This window comes from Plecotus auritus, assembly GCF_963455305.1.
Source record: "Plecotus auritus genome assembly, chromosome: 2".
Lineage (NCBI taxonomy): Eukaryota > Metazoa > Chordata > Mammalia > Chiroptera > Vespertilionidae > Plecotus > Plecotus auritus.
The window spans coordinates 66,163,193-66,187,619 of record NC_137771.1 but is presented as its reverse complement, the minus strand read 5'-3'; the positions used below and the strand labels follow the sequence as shown (position 1 = coordinate 66,187,619).

The following is a 24,427-nucleotide window of genomic DNA, read 5'->3' as shown; positions in this document are numbered from 1 at the left end:
CATGGGTGTCTTGCTGTTAGCATTACAAATGAAAGTTAATTTTCTAAAGTAAAAATTTTCTAGATGTAATTTACTTACAGGATATTTTTCCTTACATGATATTCTTCTACTATCCCCCCTTTTTTGATTTAAATATTAGGAGGCTTTTGGAAATTTTATAATGTAGTCTTGATAGCTTTTAAATTTTAATTTTTTGCACTAAAATACGACTGCTTTAGGTTCATTACATGTTACGCAATTTTACCATGAGATGCACTACCAATAAAAATTTTAGTTAACACTTTAGGAAGCATTCTATCCTTTGAGCTTTTCAGTAGTTCTTAAAAGTAGATGTTAAAAGACTTGCTCAGAATCACATAGTTAAAATTGGTAAAATGAAGAATTGAGCCCAGCTCCTCTAAATACAAATCCAGGACCCTTTTCCTTACTTCTTAGGTATTTCTGCTGACTATCTTCTACTCATTGCTTAGAAGAGCATTATTTATTTTTTCCTGTCTTTTAGACAAAATATGATCAAAATTATTTTAACGTTTCACTTTAAATATTTTAATGTATTAAGATTGAACTTACCAAACTAAGTATAAAAATAAGCCAAACATTTTTTCTTGCACTTACATTCAACTTTAAGACTAATCTTGTAGCAACAATTGAACTGTTACCATTCCCATCATTACCACTGATTATTCTCAAGCACTGTGCTAAATATTTTTGTATGCCATCTAATTTAATTACACTCTACTTTACTTCAAAATGTTAAAATGTAATTTCTTTATGTTTTAGCCATCAAACACAAACAAATACTTCTCCATTTATTATGTGTTAAATATTTAAATTAAATATGCAAATGTAGGCTGTCTCAAAATTGACAGTAGGTTAAGTTTATTTTCATTATTTTTGTATTCTCCATTCTGTGCTTAAATTTTTTCCCATTCTTCTCTTATCAAAGTATGCTGTCAGTAGAACAAATTGTTATTTATGCCACTATATAAATTACTTCCAATGTTTAAAATATTATCTTATCTATTAGCAATTATATTTTAAACGTAGTTTAAGACAAAATAAATAATCTGCAATGGTGAAATTTTAGGGATTGGTGAAAAAATATTTTCTCAGAGCTCCTCTGATATGTTAGTTCAGTAGCTCCCAACTTTACTAATGTCGCTGGTCTTATATAAATATTAACTTTGTCTTGGCAATTATAGGTAATATCCAGTTTGCTACTCTATAATGAACTATAAAATTATTTATGGAAATGTATAGATAACTTATGGGTTTCTTATACCAGGGGGAATTATAAAATTATCCAACACATGCTATTTATTTCCAAAGGGTAGTTCAAGGAAAACTGGAAAATCAGTACTGGGTTCTTTGTTTGATTATATTCTTCTTTATATTACAAAATCTGTAAAATTTTATTGATTTAAAAATGTATGCTTTTTAAATAGATTTAGATCCTTAGAAAAATTATATTTGAAGAATACATATATCCTATTTTTCTTAAATAGTGTTTATAATAGAAAATTTGTCTGATGCTATAATATATCATGAATACTACATATACTTTTTCTTGTCTTTGCCACAAAATGATTTGGCCATGTTTATGAGGAAATTGCTGTGCTTAGAGTAAGATACAGTTACAGCCGCAAGGAAATTATGCCAAGGCTGACCTCACAGACTCTTGCAGAATATTAGCCTATGTGTAAGGCTCCCTTATGTTCTATTCATTTTAAGTAAAATCATCTTCAGATAGCTTTGACATTATGTAAGGGCAAACATATTAGCATGGGGTATTATGCATCATGAGACACTTGTATTTGTCAGTTTAGGTGATTAAAATCCCATGAGAAGAATGGTCTCATTGCTGTTTAAGTAACAATAAAAAGAAAATATCTTTTGATATGTCCACTCTCTATGATGTGGAAAACGTTAGTTGTGTGGAATTCAAATATGGCCATTTTCTCTTGGTAATCTATTAAATCATGTATGCTATTTGTTATTATCTGTAAAGTAGACATTCAAGTACAGAAGCAGAACTAAAGGATTCCAGGCCTCCATAAAAACGGTGACAGAAATGCATATTGCAGTAACCTAGAAAGGTCGAAATATGAAAGTACCTTTATCTAAGACCCTTTTATCTATACAAAATATCAAAGACTGTTACTTCCAGTTTTCTGCTATTTCAGAACTATTTATAAGTGTAGGCTGATGCTTCATTAGGCTACTCCTGCTCTGTTGATCCCACATTATTTAATTATCATCATTAGTATGAATATTATAAAAAGATGTATTTTATTTTCATTATTACTCCCCTTTAACCAAATTAGTCCTTTTGTATTTCAAATGAGCTTGTTTTTTCAAATTATTGGTAGCTAGAATTATTAGTCTTATGAACATAGAATATTATGATTCCATTTTAAGTACTTATTGTTACATAATTTGTAGAATAACTGTATCTCTTTATATATAACTTTTTAAGCTCTTTATAGATAACTTTTTAACATTTTACACTTAGATTTTTAAAGTTTCTGAAATTAAGGCCAGAAACTGATAAAATAGATTACTTCCCTTTCTGTATTATGTGTAATATGGAACACTCTGACAGTCAATATAGTGAAGGTAACAGGCATAGAAAACTTCAAAGTCCAAGTTCAGGTCTTTCTAAATTTAATCAAGGTGAGCTTTTTTGGAATGCTGAGTTGGTTTCTAACTTGTGTACGAAAGATCTATGTTTGATATTAATAATTTACAAAATATTTAATTATGTACATATTGATATTATGTTATATATAACGTAATCATAGAGGAGTGGTGAAAATCCTATTTGTAGCTAGAGTTAGTAATATTGCTAAGCTTAAGTTCTGAAAGATGTTGGTATAAATCATATACTCATATAGCTGGCCAAATGGTCACTTATTTCCCTGAGTAAACATTAAGCATGGAATTAAGTAGTTGTGAGCCAACTTCCTAGTGATGTCTGTATTTTTTAAAATAAAATTATAGGTTCACAAGTAAGAGATATCTTCTCTTAGACAGTAGAAATATTATATGAATGCTATTGAAAATGGATACATTATAAATAACATATTATTTTGGTTATTCAAGAGTTATTTATTATTTAGCCTCATAATGGTATTTTTAAATTTAATGTTGGTGTTAAAAGTTGTTTCACATTAGATCTTACTTCCCAGAAAACTCTTTTTTCCTCAAAATAAAAAATTGTGTTTACTCAGTGTTTAGGAATCAAGTTGATATTTGTATCAAAATCTGTTTTTGTTTTCAATAGGAAGAGTAGGAAAACTGGCTTTGTTAGGAATTTGGTTTATTTTAGGATGAAAGAGTATATAAAAAATAATTATATTAACAAATTCATTTGTTCCTTGATCTTAGATTGTTGGTATTTGAGAATTTTTTCTTGCTTGTATTATAAGCTATTTATGACTTCAAGATCTTAGTATAAAGTACTTACTAATCACTATAATTATGTTTAAAACCTCATGTAATCAGTTACATGTTAGTCAATAATGTGTACTCATGCTTTTGGATATAAAATATAGTTCTTATCTCTTCCTCTCCTCCCCTCATACATGCCCTGCATTGGATCAAAATCTTATGGTCAGTTAATACTAGAGGACAGCCATAGGGTTCTAGATGCATTTAGTAGAACCAGCCTTTGAACATGAGGAAGCCCAAGACACTGCTAATTCATTCTTTTCACTCCCTGTGAAAAGAACTCAAATCCTTTCTCCAGAGATCTATCTAAATATGGTGGTAGACAATCTTTATTGGTCACGCCTCTTTTTTTTTTTTAATCTTCACCTGAGGACATGCTGCTCTTTTTTTCTTAATTGAGTTTAGGAAGAGGCGAAGGAAGTGGGAGAGAGAAACATTAATGTGAGAGTGAAACATCCATCGGTTGCCACTCATACTCCCCCTCCTGGGGATTGAACCTGAAACCTGGGTATGTGCCCTGTCCGGGAATCGAACCCATGACCTTTCTGTGTATGGAACGATGCTCCAACAAACAGCCACACTGGCCAGGGCTGGTCAGAACCTTTTAAACACCATAGAACAGTGGGTCTCAACCTTCCTAATGCTGCGACCCTTTAATAAAGTTCCTCATGTTGTGGCGACCCCCAACCATAAAATTATTTTTGTTGCTACTTCATAACTGTAATTTTGCTACTGTTATGAATCGTAATGTAAATATCTGTGTTTTCCGATGGTCTTAGGCTCTACAGCAGCGGTTCTCAACCTGTGGGTATCCTAAGACCATCGGAAAACACAGATATTTACATTACGATTCATAACAGTAGCAAAATTACAGTTATGAAGTAGCAACGAAAATAATTTTATGGTTGGGGGTCGCCACAACATGAGGAACTGTATTAAAGGGTCGCGGCATTAGGAAGGTTGAGAACCACTGCCATAGAACTACTATTCTATTTTACATGCTTTATTTGAGAAGCTTCTTGGAACATATCTGAGTCAGTTTCCTTAAAAGCGTAAAACTATCCACTGATTTATAATAAAAAAGAAAAATGCTATTTTTAAAAAACAGGAAAAGAACAGAAAGAAGATTTATATGTATTCGTTCACTTCAGATTTTATATATATTACATAATTCCAAGTAGCTTCCTTTCTAATGCAAAGTTTTTAAACTTCATCCTGTAGTGCCACAGTCAGGATATTTCTACAGTTGCTTTGAAAGAGAGCATTTTACAGGGCTCCCAGTTTAACTGAGTCAGTACTCTCTCATACTAAGTTGGCTATGCATATTTGTACGGTTCCATAGACCTAAAATACATGCCAGAACTGACTTGCCTGGATTGAAGATAAACATGAAATTGGAGATTGGGAGTTTTACTCTAAACAACACTCAAACTGTTGTCAAAATATAGAGGTTTTAGCCATGGCTGGATTGGCTCAATGAATAGAGCGTCGGCCTGCGGACTGAAGGATCCCGGGTTCAATTCTGGTCAAGGGTACATGCCTGGGTTGCGGGCTCAATACCCAGCAGGGAGCGTGCAGGAGGCTGCTGATCAATGATTCTCATCATTGATGTTTCTCTCTCTCTCTCTCTCTCTCTCTCTTTCTCTCCCCCTTCCTCTTTGAAATCAATAAAAACATATTTAAAAATATATAGAGAGGTTTTCTTCCCCACCCCCTTCCCCCACTCTCTGGAAGAAGGTGCTGGGGCCTGAGTAGAGGTGGGCAAAGGGGAGGAAAATGGGGAAATCCATAATAGTGTCAACAATAAAAACAAAGTTAAAATGAATATTTTGTAAGAGAAAAATCAGGAGTTTTTCAGACCTGATAGGAATAGATTATTTTTAAAAATCATATTACATTTAAAGTTTGACAAAGAGAAAAAGTGTACTCAGTTTTCTTCCTATGAAAATCAAAATATCACAGCCTTACAAGAGTGGAGGCATTGTAACACTCAACTGTGTTCTAATTCTAGAAAGGAGTGTCTCCTCTTCTTTTCTTACATATCCTTCTGTTACAAGACTATTTAAAGGAAACTGTATTTTGGCTTCTAACTCTAGTGTTAGAATTTCAGGATATAAAATCCTTCTGTTAGACATCTGTTATTAGTTTCTATCTTTAGCTCAAGAGCATCTTAAATTTGTATTGCACAGTAGTATTTCATATACATACATTTTATGGAAACTTTGGAGATGGTGTTTTCTTTTGCCTAAGAAAAGGTTGCATTTAATTCTATCATAAAGTACTACTGTTGCTAGAGCATTAGGAAAACTCATTAATTTTTCAATGATTCTGCCTCTTTCAGGAAAAATGTATTTTCTGGATTCTGTTTTACTGGGTATAGTTCATGGTAACTATATTTGGCTAACTATAGCTCAACAAGAGCCCAAGACATTGAATTAAACCTACTTTCAAGTTTGGGACAGGTCCTGAGAAGAGGAATACTCAATGATGTACAGTTGGTATTTTGGGGGAAGGCTAGGCAGAGCTAGTTTTCATAGTTCTGCCAACAAGTGGAAATTCAGCCAGGCAGTTATTTTCAGAGCAGATACGTTAAGAGAAAATGTGGAGAATCTTGTAGGTTATCAAAACCAGGAATGTGAGCGTGTGAGTACAAATATGGCAGTGAGATTTGGCTTGGGTTTAAGGACTGAATTCTCTGTGTGGAAAAATGGCAAGAATAAGGTGAGGGCACTTGTGATTGAGGGATAGGACATGATATTGTGTACCAACCCTGATTCTTGCACACAAGAATAAGTGAGACTCCAATTCCTAGAACTGGAGTACAAGGTTGTAACCAATCTTTAAGAATAAGGCAGGGACTTGACTCTGAGAACTGAGGTCCAAATCATAGCTAGGTTAGCAATAAGCCTGACTTGATGCTAAGTGTCTGAGAATTGGACTAGAATTCCTTACATTCCTACCTAAGTTTGAAATTAGTCCCAACTATCAGGACATGGTTGGTGCTTGAAGTGCAGATCAAATTGTCCTACCTGTGAGGAAAAGAAGGGGGCAGAAACTGAATCATAGCAGAGTACTCCACACTGGAGCCTTTTCCTACAGTAATTGTGTTTCCCCTTTGAAGGCTTTTAAAACACCAGGTTTTCTTGGTAATATGTATTCATATGTAGAACACGTAGAATTAACTTCTGGGTTTTTTTTGTGTGTTTTTGTTTGTTTGTTTGTTTGTTTTTAGTGTTTCTAATCCTAGATAAGTTAGTGTGATCATCTCTTTTCATTGCTTAGTCTTGGAAAAAAGTTGAATTTCTGTTTTTATTGGTGATGCCTATTTAGTGTATATGCCTTTTATTATTATTTTTATCTATCTCTATTTTAGATCAAACATGTTTCTAAATCTGTTCTTTAGGAAGAGCAAAATATGTTCATAGTTAACTGTGGTATTTAACATAAAAAAGTTTGCATTGCTTTTATGTTTTTAAATTTTACAAATCTGAGCATTAGTATTTTATGACTATCTTGGTCCTCATATTTCTCTAAATATTTTATATGCAATTTTTTTCTGATTTCTATGTAGAAGTTGGAAAATAATCCTTTTACTAGACTCCCTAAGCAATAAGTTTCCCACTGTTTCAAGATATTTACTTATACTACTGAGTGTAGTATCTATGTGTGTTCTAAAACATTAACACACACATTTTCAGGCATATGAAGTCTGGAATACTTTTTTTATTTTTAGTGTTTGAAAACTATCATTTTTGGTAATAGTACCATTGTTAGACCCAGACAAAGAGAGAAATTTGATGTGGGATCTGCACTTTTGAAGGCCCTGAACATCATGAACAAATAAATGTATTTACTAGTACATTACTGTTCCTCGGGATCCGGCACTTATCATTGGCAAAGTAACCCTAGACATCTACTTGTGTTACTATGTGTTAGTTATCTATTTCTGTGTAACATAATACCTGTTAGTGGTTTAAAACAGCAATAAATATATATTATTTCTCAGAGTTTCTGTGAGTCAACAATTTGGGAGTGGCTTATTCGGGTGGGTCTAGTTTAGGGTTTCCCATGAGGTTATAGTTGAGATTTTGGGCAGGACTATAGTCATCTGAAGGCTTGACTGGGGCTAGGGGATCCACTCTGAAGGTGGCTCACTTACTGGCTGGCCATTTTGGCGCTTGTTGGTGGGAGGCCTCACTTCCTCCTCTTGGGGAACTCTCCACATGCCAGCTTGAGTTTCTTCATGACCAGAGTATGTGGTCTATGAGGGCAAGGTGAACTAGACTTAGAAGCTGCACGCTATCACTTCTGTATTAAGTTGGTTACATAGACTAGCCATGATTCAAATGGGAGGGTACTACACAAGGACATTAATATCAGGAAGTGAGAATCATGGAGGGATTCATCTTTGAGGCTGGCCACTATAGATTAATAATATTCAGGCCTCAGAGAAATTGTTCTCCGCATCTTTTGCTTAAAACCTCAATTCTGAATGCCATGGAAGTTTGTAGATGGTACTATTGCCATCAGTAGAGACAGAAACTCTCAAGATAGTGGTATGGATTGGAGCAGGCAGTAACACATAAATTAATTATCTAAGTCTCCTTTCATTGCAATAGTCTCTTATATAATGAGGTACTATTTCCTGGTAATGCAAAGGTTCTATTTTCTTGCTTCTCTTTGTGTTCTCATGTACAGTTTCAATGGTAATAGAATTAGTGCAATATTTGCAACAACTGCACTCAGAGACTGAGAACATTGTGCATTTTTTAACAACTCATATTACTCTTAAAGTTGCTTTTCATAGGTATAAACACAAAACTCATGAAGCATAACAAAAATTCTTTACATTGGCAACTAAGTAGATAAGAAAGACTAGAATTATTGTTTTAAATATAGATGTTTAATTAAATTAAATTTAAAAGTTTAAAAAGTAAATATAAAAAATGTAGTTTAACTAATATTGATATTCATTAATTATAATTTGAAAAAAAAGTAAAAAGCAGCAAAAATATTCAGAGGTGATTCACTTAAATTTTACAAATCTAGAACTAATGTCAGTAGTCTTATATTAAGCATCACCTCATAGTAAAAGTTGCATGTAGGACTTTAGACTTTCTCTATTTAAAGATTTAATTATTGATTATATTAGTTTTCTATCTATTGCTGAATAAAAATACCACAACATCAGTAGCCTAAAACAACATGCATTTATTATCTCCCAGATTTCATGGGTCAGCAGTCCAGGTACTACTTAACTGGTCTTTCTGCTCAGGGTCATAAGCCTCCACTCAAAGTGTCAACTGGCTGCATTACCATCTGGAGGCTTGACTGGGAAATAATTCACCTCCAAGCCCATTCAGGTTGTGAGAAGAAATCATTTGCTGAAGGTCATAGAAAGGTTGTAGAACTGAGGGTCCTGGCTTTTTGCTGGCTCTTGGCTATAAGACAACTTCAGTTCCTTTGGTCTGTCCACAGTGCCTAGTTCCCTGCCATGTGGGTACTTATTTTATCAGGCTCACAAGGGAAGTCACTAGCTCCAGGCTGCTAAGATGTAGTCTTATATGTTATAACACAATCACATCAGTTACTTCCTATATCACCTTTGCTATATTCTGCTATATTTGTTAGGAGAAGCAAGTCATAGTCTCACCCACACTCAAAGGAAGGGTATCATACAAAAGTGTGAACACCAGAGAGTGGAAATCATTAGGGGGTCAACCTTAAAGTCTGTCCACTATACTGATCAAACAGTGGAAATGAGTGAGAGAATTATTCACAACTTGAAGAGATCAAATGAAATCCCAGAAATGTCATCTATATATAAAAGCATAAGCGACCATCTGGCCATCCAACCAGTAACTATGGTGTGCAATGACCACCAGGGGGCAGAGCGCTAAATGCAGGAGCTGCTGAGCTGCAGTGACTTGGCAGCTGTGGTTCTCAGGTGATGCACCCAGAACCAGAGAGGAGGGAGCCTGATTCCAGGGTGCATCACCCAAGAACCACTGTCTTGTAATCCAGGACCCCTTGGGGGATGTTGGAGAGCCAGTTTTGGCCCTATCCCCGCAGGGCCAAACATTTTCTACTTGATCCAAACAATGAGAACGTGTAAATAGGATTATGAATAGCACAGAAGCAATAATGCAACTATGGCATGTCATTAGAAGATATTACCTTTGTGAAATTGGCAAATTGGGCAAAAAAGGTAAAAACTCTATGGAAGATACTCCTGAAAATGACCATTACATCTTGGTAGTGTGAGGATATTTCTAGGAGAGCACAGTTTGATTTCAGTTAATGGCTATAGTTTTCCAGTAGATAAATATGAGAGGAAACATAGTGTTTTATTTTGTAACACATTCTTTCAAGTGGAGAAAGAAATTTTATAAATTGTCCTTTGTGTTCTAAGTTCAAAGACAAAGTGTTTTGTCATTATTCCATATTTCACAACCAATCTTTAAGATCATTTTTTGGCAATATATGGCTGCAAGTGTTAAGTTTCATTATTAAAGGAATATAGAACCTCCCCTGCATAGAAAACAAAATAACATGCACGTAGTTACTAGAACTGAAATAACAACTGAATAAACAGTAAATAAGCAATAACATTTTCAATAGTATAAAACATTGGCTTGATATTCTTCAAAAGAAAATATATGGGAAACCAAGATGGCAGCATAGGTAAACACCTAAACTGCTGCCTCGCACAACAATTTCAAAACTACAACTAAAAGACAAAACGGACATCATCCAGAACCACAGGAAGGCTGGCTGAGTGGAAATTCTACAACTAGTAGGAAAGAGAAAAGCACACTGAGACTCAGAGGAGCTGCAGGAGGCAGAGGTACTGAGATGCACCCAGGGAGAGGACTGGCAACTGAGTGTGCGGCTGGCTCTCTCAAGCGGGAGGGAGACAAAAGCTCCCGACTGCGCTGAACTCCAGTTCCAGGCGAGACTCTAGAGACTCAGACTCATACGGGGTGAAACTGGACTGTCAGGAAAGAGAAAAGCACACAGACTGAGAGCAACTGCGGAAGGCAGAGGTACCGAGGCGCATGTGCAGAGAGGACTGGCAACTGAGTATGTGGCTGGCTTTCTCAAGCGGGAGGGAGACAAAAGGTCCCGACTGCACTAAATTCCTGTTCCGGGTGAGACTCTGGGAACCCAGACTCATTCAGGGAGAAACTGGACTGTTTGACAGTGGGCAGAACCCGAGGGCGGCTTTCTCTCAGAGGTGCTTGCAGCGATTACCATGGGACACTGAGACACAGGGGCCTATTAGGGCAGGGATGACGGGAAACCAATGCTGTCTGCTACGCCCTGAGACTCTGCCCCATCCAAGCTGAACACAGAGGCTTTTGCAGGTCTTGTCTCATAAGGGTATCTCCAGCACAGAAGTTCTCCCAGCGTAGACATAGCTGATCCTCACAGCCAGTTGGCCTGGAGGTCAATTCCTCCCAGTGATACCAACAACAATCAAGTCTAAACTACAACAAGACTGTGCACACAGCCCACAAAGGGGTGCACCAAGAGTGTCCACCTCAGGTAACTGGGGAGGCTGAGCCATTGGGCCCTATAGGACACCAAGCACATGAAGCCACTCTATCAATTCAGGGAAGCAGCCAAAATGCGGAGACAAAGAAACAGATCACAAATGAGAGAAATGGAGGAAAGCAAACAACTGGATATAGAGTTCAAAACCACGGTTATAAGGTTTTTCAAGAATTTTCAAGAAAAGGCCGATAAATTTAGCAAGACCCTTGAGGATATGAAAAAGGACCAGCTAGAAATTAAACATACACTGACTGAAATAAAAAATAATATACAGAAATCCAACAGCAGTCTAGAGGATCGCAAGAATCAATTCAAAGATTTGAATTACAAAGAAGCAAAAAACACTCAACTGGAAAAGCAAAAAGCAAAAAGAATCCAAAAATATGAAGATAGTGTAAGGAGTTTCTGGGACAACTTCAAGTGTACGAACATCAGAATTACGGGGGTGCCAGAAGAAGAGAGAGAGCAAGATAATGAAAACCTATTTGAAGAAATAATGACCGAAAACTTCCCCCACCTGGTGACAGAAATAGACTTACAAGTCCACGAAGCACACAGAACCCCAAACAAAAGGAATCCAAAGAGGACCACACCAAGACACATCATAATTAAAATGCCAAGGGCAAAAGACAAAGAGAGAATATTAAAAGCAGCAAGAGAAAAACAGTTAGTTACCTACAAGGGAGCACCCATACGATTGTCAGCTGATTTCTCAACAGAAACTATGCCCGCCAGAAGGGAGTGGCAAGAAATATTCAAAGTGATGAATAGCAAGAACCTACAACCAAGATTACTCTACCCAGCAAAGCTATCATTCAGAATTGAAGGGCAGATAAAGAGCTTCACAGATAAGAAAAAGCTAAAGGAGTTCATCACCACCAAACCAGTATTATATTAAATGCTGAAAGATATTCTTTAAGAAGAAGAAGAAAAGGTAAAGATAAAAATTATCAATAACAAATACATATCTATCAACAAGTGAATCTAAAAATCAAGTGAATAAAAAAATCTGATGAACAGAATAAACTGGTGAATATACTAGAATCAGGGGCATAGAAAGGGAGTGGACTGATAATTCTCAGGGTGAAAGGGGTGTGGGGGGTGTGGGAAGAGACTGGACAAAAATTGTACACCTATGGATGAGGAAAGTTGGGGGGGTAAGGGCAGAGGGTGGGGTGGGAACTGGGTGGAGGGGAGCTATGGGGGAAAAAAGAGGAACAATTGTAGTAATCTGATCATTAAAGATTTATTAAGTTAAAACATTAAAAAATTAAAAATATATATTTAAATATAAAAAAAGAAAATATATGTTCAATATATACCCAAATATGATTTTTGCGACATTAACTGTACTATGTTTCATAAAGCAAGAAAATATGTATAGATTTAATAGAAAGTATTTTAAAAATTGATGGCACAATTGTAGAAATAATTGTTCTTTGTGTTCTAAGATCAAAGACAAAGTGTTTTTGTCATTATTGTTCCATATTTCACAACCAATCTTTAAGGTCAACATGTAAGGAAGATAAAAATAATAAAACAAATGACCTCTATCTGGAATAGGAAATTAAAAATGAAATGAAATGCTTAATGGGTAATAAAGTGAGAGGAGAAATAATACATAAAACTTTAAAAAGTAGGTATTATTCAGTTCAACTAGATTTTTTTCAGGGGCAAAGTCAAGTTGAACTATGTATTTATTATAAATACCAGAGGCCCAGTGCACGAATTCACGCACAGGTGGGGTTCCTTGGCCTGGCGGGCGATTGGTGCCAATTTTGGGGGAGCGGGAGGGCTGGCCAGCTGGGGGACCGCAGGAGGTTGGCCAGGCACAGGAAGTTGGCTGTGGGAGCACACTTACCACCAAGGGGAAGCTCCTGCATTGAACGTCTACCTTTTGGTGGTCATTGTGCGTCATAGCAACGAGTCGACCAGTCGATTGGTCGTTCAGTTGTTCGGTTGCTTAGGCTTTTATATATATAGACTGTTGTACTATCAGAAGAACAAGAAGTTGAAATTAATATATAATTGTTTTTATGCTGGTTCTAGAAAGTAAAGATTTTATGTTAAGTGGAGAACTAATCGCAGTTTTCTCCCCTCTCCTTTCTCCCTCTCCTGAGGGTGAGGGTGGGGTGAGAGAGAAATCAGAGTTTTGTGCGAAGATGAACTGGAGAACAACTCTTCTCTCTAGATGAGGATGGGGACTAATCAGTCCCAGATAGTGATACATCCTCTAGGCAGTCCTGAGTTCCCAAAGATGGTTTTAGCAATCTGACTACTTGTTTAGACTGATTGTTTCTTCATTTCTTAAGAAGATATTTCCTGAGATAGAATCCACATTTCATAAAATTCACCCTTTTAAAGTGTACAATTCAGTGGGTTATTAGTAGATTCAGAGAGTTGTGCAGCCATCACATTAATTTTAGAACATTTCCATCACCTCAGAAAGAAGCCCGGCACTGATATATTAACACTCAGTTCCCAATTCTCCCCCACACCACCAGCCCTAGACAACCAGTAATCTGCTTTCTATCTCTATGGATTTGCCTATTCTGAACATTTCACATTAATGATATTATACAATATGTCCCTCCTTCTTTATTATTTCACTGAGGTTTCTGGAAAACCTACTTACGATTTATTTAAAAAGTCAATCATCTCTTTCATTTCAGATTTTATTGCAGTATTTTTCCTCTACTTTTTCCATTACCTGTGCATCATAAATACTTTCAAATACCCATATTAGCTCATACTGAATAGAATGATGTGTTGCAGATTTGTGAGCTTGTTGACAACAGAATTTGATTTCCAAGGACAGCGAAAACAAAATGCCTGCCTGAACTTCAACTGACTTCGAAGAGAGTATGGCTACAATATGTTTGACTGCATGGATGTTTTTTGCATTATCCTCTGGTTACAGAATAAGAGAAACTACTTCTAGTTAACTATGTCTTAGAAATAGCATACACTTTCCATTGTTCAACCATCTTTTTATTTTTTTATTGATTTTTTTAATGATTTCAGAGAGGAAGGGAGAGGGAGAGAGAGATAGAAACATCAATGATGAGAGAGAATCATTGATTGGCTGCCTCCTGCATGCCCCACACTGGGAAATAAGCCCACAACCCTGGCATATGTCCTAACCTGGAATCAAACCGTGACCTCCTGATTCATAGGTTGATGCTCAACCACTGAGCCATGCCAGCTAGGTTAATCCATCTTTTGTACTAGTGAGCCAGGGAATTTTGCTAGTCTGTTAAACATATAATAATTAATACTGGGTTGCCTAAAGAGATTATAAGAATCTAAAATTTAGTTTATTTTTTGTTACTCTTATACATTTTTAAAAATAAAAATTATTAAAGTGTTTATTATAAGTCTGATAAATCATTTTGTAAAGTAGCCTTTTCAATCCAGTGGTAAATCCTTAGAGAAAAACTGTAGTATATAAAATAAGAGTAGCTGAGTTATGTTATAGTAGAATTTGTAATGAGTAGAGTTTTAGTCTTTATATTTTCACAATGTAGATTCTCAGTAGGCATCTGGGAAGCTTAATTGTCAGGTGCATCACATTTTGTCTTTGCGGTTTTTATGTGCATGATGCCTTTCCCCAGTGAAACCACTTCATTGGCTTTTTACATGTTGCATCGCATCTTGTGTTGGGAGTTAAAGGAGTCAGTGTGGCAGAGCAGAAAGAGAGCAGGCTCTGCAGTCAGACTGACTCCATCCAGTTCTCAGCCTAGAGGCTGCAGGTGACTTCACCTCTCTGCTTTGATTTCCTCAACTGCAAAGTGAAAATATTAGTATTCATTGATTCAAACTGTTGTGAAGATGAAACGAAGTCATGTATATTCAATAATGTGAATAAGGCCCTTAACACATGGCAAGTGTGCTCAGCACATGCTTAGTAATATTAGCCATTTTGTTCTCCGTGGTGTGGGTACAGGAACAGCATGAAATAGCGGACATCGTGGATTTTTCAGCTAGAAATCTTGGTTATGTTTCCTCTCATTCAATGATTCTTTATGTAATAACTAGAGGCCCGGTGCATGAAATTCATGCACGGGAGTTGTGTCCCTCAGCCCGGCCTGCACCCTCTCCAATCTGGGACCCCTTAAGGGATGTCTGACTGCCCGTTTAGGCCCGATCCCTGTAGGATTGTGCCTAAACGGGCAATCAGACATCCCTCTCACAATCCAGGACTGCTGGCTCCCAACTGCTTGCCTGCCTGCCTTCCTGATTGCCTCTAACTGCTTCTGCCTACCAGCCTGATCACCCCCTAACCACTCCTTTGCCAGCCTGATTGATGCCTAACTGCTCCCCTGCCAGCCTGTTTGCCCCTAACTGCCCTCCCCTGCAGGCCTGATCACCCCCAAGTGTCCTCCCCTGCAGGCCTGATCACCCCTAACTGCCCTCCCCTGCAGGCCTCGTACCCCCAACTGCTCTCCCCTGCAGGCCTGGGTCTCCCCCCACTCCAACTGCCCTTCCCTGTAGGCCCGGTCGCCCCCAACTTCTCTCATCTGCTGGCTTGGTCACCCCTAACTGCCCTCCCCTGCAGGCTTGATTGCCCCCAATTGCCCTCCCTTGCAGTCATGGTCCCTCCAAACTGCCCTCCCCTTCTGGCCTGATTGCCCACAACTGCCCTCCCTTGCAGTCCTGGTCCCTCCCAACTGCCCTCCCCTGTTGGCCATCTTGTGGTGGCCATCTTGTGTCCACATGGGGGCAGCCATCTTTGACCACATGGGGCAGCCATCTTGTGTGTTGGAGTGATGGTCAATTTGCATATTACTCTTTTATTAGATAGGATGAACAAATTTCTATTTTCTCCAACTTAGCTTTCTGTATAGGTTATGGGGCATGTAAAATAATTTTTATAGAATATAGAAATATTGTACTTAACCAAACCAATTAAGTGTTATGCAAAACAAATACACATTTTTGTTGCACTTCCACAAGGATTAGAAACTAAATATCTAAGTAAATTCCTTATCGGAAAGCTAAATTGAATTCTTTATCTATTTGGGGTTTAACAACATTTCTTTCTCTTTCCCTGGCCAGGGTTTTCCAGGTGACTTTGGAGAGAGAGGCCCCGCTGGTCCTGATGGTAGTCCTGTGAGTAAATTTGATGGCCTAGCTTTGCAACCTAACAGCACTCAGACTGCACAGCAACTGTGCTTTCCCTCCTCAGCACCACGTTCATGAATAAGCACTGTTGGTCAGACAGTTTCGATACCGCTGTGCACATTCCAATTTGTAATTTTACAACATGGGGAAATAAGGAAAAACAGGTTTAATGAATAAACTGTATCTTGAGAGATGATCATTGAAATTGTTTTGACCACGTTAAATGTTACTGCTCAAGTAAAATATTTGAAATATATGATCACAATATTGACTTGCGTGTGTGTGGGAGAAAGGAGCCTTGCTGGTACCGGAAGCTATAACAAGCTGCAGGTAAAATCTGTGCTTGTAGTGATTGCTCTTTTGTACTCAAACGTGTCATTGATTAACCTTCTGAGTATTTTATAGAGAAGTCTTCTCTGAAACCCAGATTAGGGAATCACCATTCTAAAATGTGTTATCAAAGAATGATGATGGATTACTACTTTTTTGACACTAGGTAGAAATACCTTCACTTTTTGCCCTCAAAAAGCATCCAATAACTATCTCCCAATTTATCCATGCACACATTTTTTCCCATCAAAGTTTAAGGTGAAATTAGAATTAACCATAAAATCCTTAAAGCCTAAATTAGGCATAGTTTCTGTATTTAGACATAGATAAATTACTAACATTTATGCTTAAAATGAAGTATTTGAAAATAGTTTCTTTTTTATTTCTTTTTATAAAGTATAGCTATATTAGCTTATTTAGTGAATTTAGTCAAAGTTTTATTTGTTATAATGGTGTCTTAAGTAGAGTGTTTACTATCTTTCTCTTGTCCATGATTCTGGGGAGCTTCCCATTTCAAGCTAATAAAGTAAGCATTATTTACTTTTTTCTTGAATATTATTTATGTTTAATCATGCACCACTTAATGACAGGGATGTGTTTTGATATATGCATCGTTAGGTGATTTCATCATTGTGTGAACATCATAGATGGCACTTACACAAACCTAAATGGTACAGTCTACTACACACTGAGGCTATGTAGTATACCACTTATGTATGTGCAGTTCGTTGTTACTGGAACGCCATTATGAGACACACGACTGTATTTGCATAACTAGTGTGCAAGTACACTAGTATAAATCTTATTTAATATTTTGTCAGTAAAATGTACATAAAGTTTGTTAGGGTTGGACTCCTACAATATTTAAAACTTTTCTTTTTGAAATCTGTTCTTTGTTTAAAATATAATGCTTCTTGAGGAACAGTTGAGTCTTTAAAGATCTTTAAAATGCAAGAATAAACTGGATATTTTCAGTTTATTAGTTTATAATTCTCTATAGTTTATACTCTGCTGTTGTTTAAAAACAATCTGAAAGTAATACAGATGTCCCATTTTCCCCATTGAGCCCTTTCAGCCCACCCTTCAACAATAAAGATAAATTTAAAAATAATTAAAAAAACAAAAAAAAATAAAATAAAGTTCAACATCAATTTGTAGGTAAAAAAAAAAATGAAATACAAAAAAAATGAAGGAATCTTCTTGAACCTTGTACCATATAAATAATGTACCACTGCCATGGAGTGGATCAAAAATTATCATAAAGACTGAAATGTGAATTCAAAAGACCATCACAAAGACCCATTACAAATCAACTTGAAACCTTACTGTTGAGAATTTAAAATCTCATTTGAATAATTTAACACTGTTGGTAATTTCTTACATTTGTATAATGCTTTATGAAAAATGTCAAAATCTTTTGTATATATGACAATTTTAATTGTGATCTTTACAACAATGAGAACAAATATTCCTATTATATGAGAAAACTCATATCTAGAAAATTTAAATAATGTACTTCAAAAGAGTTGATTGTGTTTTTTTCTTTTTTGATTTAATTTAATTTATTTTTTTTCTTATTGATTAAGATATTACATATGTGTCCTTATCCCCCCACTGCGCCCCCCACCCCAAGTTGATAGTATTTTAAATTACCTGAAAAGGTTCTTCTAACACTATATACTGACCAATGTATGGCTAGTTATATCTATAATGCTGATTACTAATGGGATTTATTTCCTTTATTAGATATATGGGAGACAAAGAGAAATCTATATCCTAGGCTGGTGGTAGTCCTAGCAGCCAAAGGCATGGAGCCAGAGCTTTTGAAGAAAATAAACTGCCACCAGAGATTTGTATTTCTTAGGAGGATGCATAAGAGTAGGGAAGTTTTCAAAGTTAGCTGCAGAAGTTAAAAATTGATATAATTTTTTTTCAATAAATTTTTGTCTTCATCTTTAGAAAATATGCTTAGTATTTTGGAATCTTATTTAACCTGTTATGCACATTTCTTTTACTTAGGGACTTGTAGGTAGCATTGGTCCTCCTGGATTTCCTGGGCTTAGAGTGAGTATCAAATATCATCCTTCTCATAAAATATTTTCTTGAGTATTTATGTTTGTTATCTACCTAGTTCACATGTAATTTTCTAATGTAAATTAGACCAATAGTATGAATAAAAATATTAATTATACTTTATGATAAGCTGAAATAAATTTATACAGATATATGTGTACATATGTATTTATGTCTGTCATTAAATGTTACTTAATCTAGAACCTGTCTCTTTAAAAGTATAAGACATAGAACAGCCATTTCTTTCCTTTGAGATAGTCTTTCTGATCATCTAGTCTGGATACATGCATATAATTCTGAGCAAAAAGACATGGTAACTGTAGACTTTATTTATGGAATAAAATTGAATAAATGCTTAGGAAAACTATCCTGAACAAAAGGTAGGAGCTGGACTTCACCAATGCCATAAACATTTTAATATCAAATGTATTTATTATACTAAAAGTATACACTGAGTGGCCAGATTATTATGATCTCTGAACACATAATAATCTGGCCACTCAATGTGTGTGTGTGTGTGTGTGTGTGTGTGTGTGTGTGTGTGTGTGTGTGTATTAGAGGCCTGGTGCATGAATTTGTGCATGGGTGGGGTCCAGCCAGCCTGGCCAGGGGGAGGGGACATGGGTGGTTGGCTGGCCTGCCTGCTGGTAGAACTCATGGTCGAGGGGACAATTTGCATATTAGCCTTTTATTATATAGGATATACACTGAGTGGCCTGATTATTAGGTGTTCAGAGATCATAATAATCTGGCCACTCAGTGTAAGTGGTATATTGTTTGTCCACTTAATCAGATTTTATACAGTGACTTCAACTCTGAGTTTCATGGGGGTATCTGATGTAGGCAAAGCACAGTTTAGTATAAGCTGTTCTGCGGAGACCAAAGCAATGTAGTCCAGATATGTAGCTTTCTGATAATTTTAGATTACTCATTAGAATAAATAGACAACTATTTATAAATATCTTCATAAATATATTTCTCCCAGCCAAGCTAATGGTTAATGACAGTGATATGAATTGCAAATATTACATATATATATATATATATATATATATATATATACATATATATATTTAGAACTATATGCTTTAACATTCAATTGAACTAAAAGCAAAACTGACATACTTTATGAAAATAAGGAGCCTCATGAAAATAGAATCTTAAAAGTAAACTATTTATATTCATATAAACATAGGCCATGATCATGGGCAGAGATAAGATTTTTCTTAAAAATCTATTTAGGACTTACTCTAACACATGAAGTAGATAATTAAGACTCCGGAGTTCTATGCCATAAATTATATCTATAATATTTTTAGCTTGAACTTGAACACTGGTCTTATGACTCCAATTTAATGGGTTTTTTTCCCCACCTTCACTGCTCCAAGGCAGAAGGTAACAACTTGGCCAAAGGAATATCAGGAGTTCAGTTATTGGAACTATGGTAACAATCAACATAACAAGTTTGAACTTGCCATTTTGGATGGTGAGAGTCAAAGAACCTGAGAAAGTCTAAGACATTTAAACTGTTCTCTTTTATGATACTAATATAATATGAATAATAAAAATAGCAATAACAGCTCACTTTTATTTAGTATTTTCTATGTGTAATCCCATGAAAAATGTGTTATATCATTTAATTCTTAGAACAACCTAAGACCACTTAGCTTATAAGTGTTGAGCCTGGATTTGAAGCCATGTGATCTACCAAAATTTACCCCTGGTGCTGCACTAACTTCTTAAAACTTGTATTACCTTAAAATGTATACTATCTGTCACACACCATTTTATTAGGCTTCATGAGAAGTTCTATGTAAAGGCAGAGCCCAGAGGACCTTTTTTTTCTTTTCTTTTCTCAGAACTTAGAATCAGGTTAAACCTGTAGGTGGTAGTCAGTGGCCTTATCAATAGGAGAGAAAAAGAGCAGGGGAAGGGAGTTGGACTCCAAATACTGGTCATGCCTTCATTTAACCTGTTAGCATTATGTTGGTTAGCTCAAAAGCTGCCGTTATTACACTTAAGATTAAGACCAAAATTCTTGGCGTGGCCTGAGATGTCTAGACTTTGTGTCTTGTCTGCATCTTGAGAACAGTCTGTGCACTAACAAAGCTGTTCATTCTCAATTGTCATGCAGCCTGCCCATTAAATGGCCTTTACACTGGTTTGTCTACCTGAAACCCTCTACCTCTACTTTTCTGCCTAATGGTTAACTCATTCATTTTTTTTTTTTAGGTCCAAGATGGAGCACAGTGCTTGACACATAATAGTGCTCAGTAAAAATAACTGGATTTTCTGTTCTTTCTCTTTCTCCACTCACCCTTTGGTAAATTAGAGAGCTTCTACAGAAATTAAAATTGCTAATGACATTAACAATCCTATATAATAAAGAGCTAATATGCTAATTAGACTGAACAGCAGAACAACCATCTGGACAACCTTTTGGACAAAGCCAGGACTGTGAGGGTCAGCTGAGGCAGGCGGGGCTGTGAGGGCCAAGCTCCTTTACACGAATTTTGTGCATGGGGCCTCTAGTCACCTTTATAATCCTCATCTCTTCTACATTGCTATAGATGGTGTTGTACACTTTGCAAAGTACTTTCTCATACATATTTATAAACTAGATAGAGAGGTATTACTCCATCATTTTTATGTTTATTACATTTTAAAATCAAAACAGTATGAGCACCTACTACGTATCAAATGCTGAATAGATGCCAGGCCTAAAATATGAACAAATTAATATTCCTGCTTTTGGCAACAATTAAAATCTAATGGCATAGAAATGAAAATGAGCAATATCATACAACTAGAGGCCCGGTGCACGAAATTCATGCACGGGGGTTGTGTCCCTCAGCCCAGCCTGCAACCTCTCCAATCTGGGACCCCTCAAGGGATGTCCGACTGCCCGTTTAGGTCCAATCCCAGTAGATCGGGCCTAAATGGGCAGTCGGACATCCCTCTCACAATCCAGGACTGCTGGCTCCCAATTGCTCACCTGCCTGCCTTCCTGATTGCCCCTAACGGCTTCTGCCTGCCAGCCTGATCACCCCGTAACCACTCCTCTGCCAGCCTGATTGATGCCTAACTGCTCCCCTGCCAGCCTGATTGCCCCTGACGGCCCTCCCATGCAGGCCTGGTCACCCCTAACTGCCCTCCCCTGCAGGCCTGGTCCCCCCCAACTGCCCTCCCCTGCAGACCTGGTCCCCCCCCCAACTGCTCTCCCCTTCAGCCCTCAGTTCCCCGCAACTGCCCTTCCCTGCAGGCCTGGTCGCCCCCAACTTCCCTCCTCTGCCGGCCTGGTCACCCCTAACTGCCCTCCCCTGCAGGCTTGATTGCCCCCAACTGCCCTCCCTTGCAGGCCTGGTTCCTCCCAACTGCTCTCCCCTGTTGGCCATCTTGTGGTGGCCATCTTGTGTCCACATGTGGGCAGCCATCTTTGACCACATAGGGGCAGCCATCTTGTGTGTTGGAGTGATGGTCAATTTGCATATAACTTTTATTATATAGGATGTGATTACTGCTATTATAGACTGAAATAAAGCCACTGAGAAAGGAGCAGTCTGTGTTATCTCAGAGATTCAAAGTTGGCTTCACAAAGGAGGCAACCATTTCAGCTGTGTCGCAAAGATTGTGCATTAGTTGGGCCAAGTAGAAAAGGGCTCTTGGAAAGAAGAACGCTGTTCAATGCACAGAGAGGGGAGGAATGAAATGTTTGGGAGATGAAAAGTGGAGTAACAGGATTGTAGCCTAGGAAGTATGGAGGGATGTGAGCAGAATGGAGGGAAGTGACATTTTGAAAGGAAAAATGCAGAACTTTTGTATTTCATAGTAAATAGTTTATCTGCTTGCCCAGAACAGCAGCCTCTGCTTTATCTCTCAGGTGTTACCTCCCGGCAAGTATAGTTTCTGACAAGCGATGATATTGATTTTTCTAAATTATTTTTTCCATGTAGCTGGTTGTTATTGTCATTTGCTTTCTTAGTTAATGACAGTGATTATTTTCTGTGTGTGTTGGTGGGTATGGTTGGAAAGCCCAATGTGGAACTTACAGTCTTTCCTGCAATGTGCTCACCCATATGAACTCTAATTGGCCAGTGGCTGCTGTTGTCATATAAAGAACCTATCCGTGGGTCTCTCTATTATTTTTACGTAGTTTGACTAAAAGTTTTCCTATTTATTTATCACTGTGTGGAGGTTCTTCTGTTGCTGTACCCCAGACACTCTTAGCTAAGTTCCCATGCATGGAATTATTTAATCTGTCTACTTCATCTTCTCATGGAAGAGAAGGTGGTAGGGAGGGAGTGCTGAAGGACCTTAGTTTATCTTTGTGGAACTGAAAATTGCTCTTAACTTATCATGGATATCATTCAGAAGACTATGTTATTTTAGGAGTGGGATTTTCCACAGAACTTGTGACATGCCATAGAATATTTTATGTTTCTTAGAAATTACTATACCCATACCACTTTACTTTTTAATTTTCTATTTTACTAAGTCCATTATAATGTTTATGTTTTTGATATCTTCTAAAACTTACTATTATTTTGTGATTTTTTTAGGGTCATTAAAAAGTTAAATAGGATATTATGCATACAAAATTACATGTATATGAAGATGTCAGACTATTCAAAGGAATAAATTTATTGAAATAAAAGTTAAGATTATTATATTGTCTGTAGAAAAAACAATAGAACAACAAAGGATTATTTGTTTATAAGATATTTCTTTCCATACTTACACAAATCTAAACAGAGATGTTTATTAAATTTTTAATACTATCATAAGTTTTAAATTTGTGAACTTTGAATAAACTAACCTCTGTAGTTATAAGAATAATTTTTCCTATTGACAGAATTTGTCAATGGTGTATTAATATTGCATATCTGTTTATTAAATTGGAAAGTATTACTCTTTACCTCTCATATTTCCATACATTTCAGGATTAAGCATGTTGGAAATAATTTATCTTAGTTATATTTTATAGATTTTAGGACTCACCGAAAAGTAAAAATGTCATATTTTTCATTCTGAAATTTGTATTACATAAATGTAGACTATTTGAAATACTCTATTATGTTGGGAGATAGAGTTCTAGAAATCACTGTTTTTAATTTTATTTTTAAAGTTGATTACTTCCTCTAGTTTTCAGTCTATGCTTTATTTCAAAACTGTTATGTTGGATCATGGAGATTAAAAAAAAAAAAAAGTGAGTAAAACACACTTCTTCTCTCCCAGAGTGCACAAATTAGGAAGACAAAAGAAAAAGTGCAGTGCAATATACTCAGTAGTGTAGAAGAAGGGCATTCCAGTAGGAGTAACCATATCTTCAAAGGCTTGGAACATGTGATAAGAGCGAGCATTTCAGAGAATGGGAAAGACTCCATTGTGGCTAGAATGTGGGATTTGGAGGAGGAGGAAGTAAAGGGGAAGCAGGGACAAATGGAAGGAGATGACACCGAAAGGGCTGGTAGAAGCCTTGTGAAACACAGGTTCACAGGCAATGGCCACAGGCACTCATGGGAGAAGCAGAGCTAAGAACCATAATAAGAAACAAAAAGAGAAAAACACCATGAGAGACAAACAGAAAGAATGAAGAAAAAGCAAAGTCAATGGAGCAGTAAGCAAAAGGAGTCAGAGGGGGGTTTGGAGAATTAAAAGATAGAAAAAGGCAGAGAGAAAAGAACAAAACAGGAGGAAACCAAACAGGGACAAATGAGAGGCCGGGGTGGGGGAGTGGAGAGGGAGAAGGTGAGAAAGAGTAGTAAGGGTCCAGGATGCTCTCCTAAGAAATTTGGATTATAACTAAAAGGGGCAACATTTTCAGGATTGTCACAAATACACCTTTAAAAGTTTGTTAACATTTTGAAATCATAAAAGAGAGGTTAAACCAACT

The 24,427-nt window shown here is 36.7% G+C and overlaps 1 protein-coding gene across 1 annotated transcript in view; it reads left to right on the top strand.

Moving 5' to 3' along the window:
* The window catches only part of COL24A1 (collagen type XXIV alpha 1 chain), a gene marked incomplete at both ends in the record, with an annotated part of 318,029 nt that overhangs the window by 90,823 nt on the left and 202,779 nt on the right, over nucleotides 1-24,427 (top strand). Inside the window, 2 exons of the mRNA XM_080655503.1 lie at nucleotides 16,066-16,119; nucleotides 18,481-18,525. Of these exons, the coding sequence (XP_080511629.1) occupies nucleotides 16,066-16,119; nucleotides 18,481-18,525 (99 nt within the window). The remainder of the gene's footprint in view (nucleotides 1-16,065; nucleotides 16,120-18,480; nucleotides 18,526-24,427) is intronic.